This window comes from Squalius cephalus (assembly GCF_949319135.1).
Source record: "Squalius cephalus genome assembly, chromosome: 12".
Lineage (NCBI taxonomy): Eukaryota > Metazoa > Chordata > Actinopteri > Cypriniformes > Leuciscidae > Squalius > Squalius cephalus.
This window is the reverse complement of record NC_137133.1, coordinates 34607715-34613760: the sequence shown is the minus strand read 5'-3', so window position 1 is coordinate 34613760 and position 6046 is coordinate 34607715. Positions and strand designations below refer to the sequence as shown.

The 6046-nt window shown below is 34.1% G+C and overlaps 1 protein-coding gene across 1 annotated transcript; it reads left to right on the top strand.

Moving 5' to 3' along the window:
- The first annotated feature begins 1208 nt into the window (after positions 1-1208).
- On the top strand, positions 1209-5964 carry naa20 (N-alpha-acetyltransferase 20, NatB catalytic subunit). Its single transcript, XM_079888015.1, has 6 exons — positions 1209-1327; positions 1738-1762; positions 1907-1997; positions 4097-4232; positions 4374-4519; positions 5825-5964. The coding sequence occupies exons 1-6, from the start codon at positions 1275-1277 to the stop codon at positions 5908-5910; spliced, it is 537 nt and encodes a 178-aa protein (XP_079744141.1). The 5' UTR covers positions 1209-1274; the 3' UTR covers positions 5911-5964.
- The last annotated feature ends 82 nt before the right edge of the window (positions 5965-6046 follow it).

Here is a 6046-nt window from a genome sequence, read left to right as displayed (position 1 = left end):
CTTAACAATGAAGGGACCTATACAAAGACTTGCATAACATGTTTGAGAACACTGTAAAAAAAAAAAATAAAAAAAAAAGTATATATATATATATAGGGGTGTAACAATATATCGTGTCACAATATATCGCAATACAAAAATGCAACAATATGTATCATGAATAGTGACAATATGTATCGTGAATAGTTCACCCAAAATAAAAATTACTGTGAGAAAAAAATTAAGTTTTCAGAGTTTTATGGTCAGTACTACATTAAAATATTATATATAATGTTGAATATAATGTATAATAATGCGATAGGTGATATCTGTGTAAAAAAGTGGCCTACATTATTTTAAATATATCTAGTCAGTGACAGAGAAACATATTCGTTTTAAATAATTCTGTATTTTCAGCTTCAGAATCATGAATATTTTTATTCTGGTGTCTCTATTGTCCTGTTCATTGGGTTTCCAGCACCAAGTCCAAGAATTTTCATTTATACACACAATGTAATATCAAATTTATCAGTTTAATAAACAGTAAATTTTTTGTTAACCTTTTATCATATGTCTTGGAGTATCACAATAATATTGTATCGTGAGTTCAGTATTGTGATATGTATCGAATCGTGACACGAGGGTATCGTTACACCCCTATATATATTTATATATATATATATATATATATATATATATATATATATATATATATATATATATATGTATGTATGTATGTATGTATGTATGTATGTATGTATATATATATATATATATATATATATATATATATATATATATATATATATATATATATATATGTATGTGTGTGTGTGTATATGTATGTATGTATGCCAGTAATTGGTTAACAGTAAGTTCCTGTACTATATACCTGGTAAAAAGTACAAAACAGATTTTAGTAGCAGCAGCAGAAAAGGGCTGTTGGATTAAAATTGATCAAATGGTTTTTTTTATTTTATTTTTTATTACTGATTTAAATAGTAGAATTTACAGGCTGTAGGCAATTAATTTTTGCAATTACATAATTATTCTGGCAACCACAGCTGCCAGTTTTATTTTGTAAAAACAATGGATTTTTTGTTCTTTTACAGTGAAGAACAAACAGAGCAAACGAAATGTGGAGTAAAATCAAATAAAAGCGTTGTATTGAACACAAACTGCATGTGTATTTTTCCCTCATGCCGACAGATGTCGCTGTTTAAAAAAGACAACGGAACGTCATGCGTGTGACGCAGAGGTGAGAGGTCGAAGCGTTGTCCTGCACACACGGGAGAATGACAACATTACGAGCTTTCACGTGCGATGACCTGTTTAAATTCAACAATATGTGAGTTATTTAATTTCACATAATATAATAGCGCTGGTAAATCCCATTTCAAAAAAGTACTGTAGCGTTACCATCGTAAAGTGAAGGTAGTTAATACTATGATACCATCAATTCAATCCCATGGTATTACCAGCAAGCAGCTTCATTGTAACGTTACAATTGTTAAATGTTAATTAAGATCATATTCAACATGAGGATGCCGCACAGTCTGCTAATAGAAAGTAGCATGTTTCTTAAACGTATTAAATTATTTACACGTTCAAAAACATGCCAACTTTACTCTCTGTAAGTAGACTGCGCTGCTTTATATTGATTATTGTTATGTTCCTGTTGTATAACATCTAGTGATATCCAAGTTTCACTTATTAATTTTACAATTTTAATAATGATTGTGTATTTGTATCCCACAGTAATCTGGACCCCTTGACAGAAACTGTATCCTTTAAAACAATTACGAGCTGATATGCTTATTATCTCAAAATAATCAAATATTGTTTAAATGAATCAGCCTGTAATGACTCTTACAGAGTTGCTTTTTTCTGTTTTTTTTTTTCTTCTTAACTTTCATTCATTGTACAGTATGGAATTCCCTTCTATCTTCAATATTTGGCTCACTGGCCGGAGTATTTCATAGTAGCAGAGGCTCCAGGAGGGGAACTGATGGGCTACAGTGAGTCAAATGTGTTTTTAGTTGAACATTTTAGTTGAGAGAACATGTAAAGGGTGAACATTCAGACATTATTTACTCACGTCATTCCAAATATAAAAGAGACGTGTTTAGAAGAACGCTCATGCTGCTCTTCTCTATACATCGAAAGCATTGAGTGAGGAACAGACAGAAATTTGGCTAACTCAAGTCAACGTTTGACTTCACTTTTAATGAAAGCTATCCAATTTTCGTTCTAAATCTGACTTAAATATAAAATATGCAACAAGATTAGATTGTGAATTATGGATGTTACGTACCAGAATGAGGGACTGAAAATGATGTCATCTGAAAAGGAAAGTTGTTTAAGTTTAAGCATATCATTTCTTTTTGATCCAAAATTATGAAGACAAAAAAAATTTCTTTGCAAAAAAAATGCACTGATGAATCGTTCACAATGAGACCCGCAACTAGGGTCAATTTTGATTTCATGTCTACTTTTAAAGGGATAGTTCACCCAAAAATAAAAATTCTGGGTAACACTTTATTTGACAGTGTCCTTGTTACATGTTACATGTACTTACCATAGTAATAACAGTAAATTATGCATAATTACATGCAACTAACCCTCAACCAAACCCTAACCCTATAGTAAGTACATGTAGTTAATTAATATTACTTAGTACTTAAATATATAATTACACTGTAACAATGACACCTTAAAATAAAGTGTAACCTTCTGTCAGTAATCACTCACCCTCATGTCGTTCCAAACCCGCAAGACTTTAGTTAATCTTGATCGCTGATCAATGCTTAAATGAGAATAAAAGCATAAATTCAATCTGTTCGTCATATAAAGCGATCATGTCTCTTCTAAAACTTTGGACTAAACCGCTCAATTCATATGGATTAGTTTTACGATCTCTTTATGAACTTTTTGAAGACTCAAAGTGATAGTTGCGTAGCTGTCAATGGAGGGACAGAAAACTCTCAGATTTCATCAAAAAGATCTTCACATGCATTCCTGAAGATGAACGAAAGTCTTACGGGTTTGGCACGACATGAGGGAGAGTAATTCATTACAGAATTTTCATTTTTGAGTGAACTATCCCTTTGCCAGTCAGATTGGAGTGTGTGTGTACAGGTGCTGGTCATAAAATTAGAATATCATCAAAAAGTTGATTTATTTCAGTAATTCCGTTAAAAAAGTGAAACTTGTATATTATATAGACTCATTACATGCAAAGTGAGATATCTCAAGCCTTTATTTGTTATAATTTTGATGATTATGGCTTACAGCTTATGAAAACCACAAAATCAAAATCCCAGAAAATTAGAATATTACATGAAATCACACAGTAATTACACAGTGATACCATGGTCATTGAACCAGGTTTTGGTTAATTTGGCAGTGTGGGCAGGTGCAAATCCTGCTGGAAAATGAAGTCAGCATCTCCATAAAGCTTGTCTGCTGAAGGAAGCATGAAGTGCTCTGGAAATGTCCTGGTGGACGGCTGTGTTGAGTGGACAGCACAGTGGACCAACACCAGTCGATGACATGACTCCCCAAACCAACACAGACTGTGGAAACTTCACACTGGACTTCAAGCATCTTGGATTGTGTGCCTCTCCATTCTTCCTCCAGACTCTGGGACCTTGGTTTCCAAATGAGATGCAACATTTGCTCTCATCAGAAAAGAGGACTTTGGTCCACTGTGCTTTATTAAATCCAGACTCAACGCAGCCGTCTACCAGGACATCAGAGCACTTCATGCTTCCTTCATTTTCCAGCAGGATTTGCACCTGCCCACACTGCCAAAAGAGCCAAAACCTGGTTCAATGACTATGGGATTACTGTGTAATTACTGTGTGATTTCATGTAATATTCTAATTTTCTGAGATTTTTATTTTGTGGTTTTCATAAGCTGTAAGCCATAATCATCAAAATTATAACAAATAAAGGCTTGCGATATCTCACTTTGCATGTAATGAGTCTATATAATATACAAGTTTCACTTTTTTAACGGAATTACTGAAATAAATCAACTTTTTGATGATATTCTAATTTTATGACCAGCACCTGTACAGTATATATAACCTGTGTGTCAATGGTCCTCCTGTAGTCATGGGAAAGGCAGAAGGGTCCGTGGCCAGGGAGGAATGGCACGGGCACGTCACGGCTCTCTCTGTGGCCCCAGAGTTCAGACGACTGGGTCTGGCTGCTAAACTCATGGAGATGTTAGAGGAGATCTCAGAAAGGTACAACCGACTGTACAAAAGCATCTATAATGCATGTAAAGATAAAAAGCAGGCAGAACCGTAAAAAACTGAAATCGTATTGTTTATTTGCTGTAACATGATTTTTTTAAACTAGTTATTTTGTGGTTCTCCTCTATTTAGGAAGGGCGGATTCTTTGTGGATCTCTTTGTGCGGGTTTCCAACCAAGTTGCTGTGAATATGTACAAACAGCTCGGCTACAGCGTGTACAGAACGGTTATAGAGTATTACTCTGCCAGTAACGGTGAACCTGACGAAGATGCTTATGGTGAGCTGTTCACTTGCGTGCTAATTGCACTACTGTTCAAAAGTTTGGGGTCAGTAAGTTGTTGTTTTTTAAAGGGGTGATGAACTGAGAAATAAAATTTTCCTTGAGCTTTAGACATATTAGAGGTCATCATACTGTAAGAATATCCTGTAAGTTTCAGAACTGAAAACTTCCTTGTTAGTCCAATAAAAGCTTTTATTGACACCAGGCACAGCGAACGACAGGTTTTTCAAAGTGGGGATCTATGAGGTCAAAGGGTATCAAACCCCGCCTCCGCAGAAGATCAACGCCTACTTCAACACTGCCTGTTTAGCCCCGCCCCCGATTCACGCATTACCTGAAACTCATTATAATATGCAAGACTGTTATCCAATCATAGCAGTGGACGTTTACTTCCAAGTCTTCAATGCGGCACGCCCATAAAAACCAGGGTAGAAAATAGCCTATTCGTTTTGATGCTTTTGAATGTAAAAACCAAGCAAACGTCATAAGTTGACCTCAGACAACAATATATATTTTTTTAAAAAGCCAGTTCATGACCCCTTTAAAGAAATGAATACTTTTATTCAACAAGGAAGCATTTACTTGATCAAAAGTGACAGAAAATACGTTTGTAATGTTACAAAATATTCTATTTCAAATAAATGAACTTTCTATTTGTCAAATAACTCAAAAAAAACAATTATCATGGTTTCAACAGAAGCAGCACAACTGTTTTCAGAATTGATAATTATAATAATTGAGCATTTTAGAATGATTTCTGAAGGAAGACTGGAGTAATGATGCTGACAATTCACACTTTGATCACAGCAATAAATTACATTTTTAAATATATTCAAACATTTATTTTAAATTATTATAATATTTCACAATAGCACTTTTTTACAGTGTTTTTGATCAAATTACCGACCCTAAACGTCTGAACGGTAGTGAACATTACGGGTAATTTCAATTGTCTGATGTCAGTAGATCACATTCAGGTTTTTATTGGTGTTTCTAAGGCAAGCATCATGTTTATTGTTGGTCATATTTAAGGTTAGAGATTTGAATAAACCCATGACCTTAAATATTGAACTCAAGGATAAAGCATAACCTGTCTTGCAACATTTGTGCTGCTTGTTAACTTTACTAAGCAATCAAGACTTTTCACCTGGCAAACAATAAAAGGCAGGAAGAAAAAAAAAAATAGGCTTAAATTGCAACATTTTCAGTGTATTAAAACCCACCGAGATTTGTAGCCTCACTGCAAAGCTAAACCCATGTTTATATAAAATACTGATTTAAACTGTTCTTTCATTTTGACAGATATGAGGAAGGCTTTATCCAGAGACACAGAGAAGAAATCCATAATTCCTCTTCCGCATCCTGTCCGACCAGAAGATATTGAATAACACTAATAAGTGGCTCTCTGAAATGATCAACATCCAACTGGGAAAACCGACATTTTGCTTTTTTGTGTCACAATATTGATGTGAAATGTCAGAGAGTCACTGCTTTGAACGGATTCTTTGAATTGTTGTTTTCTAT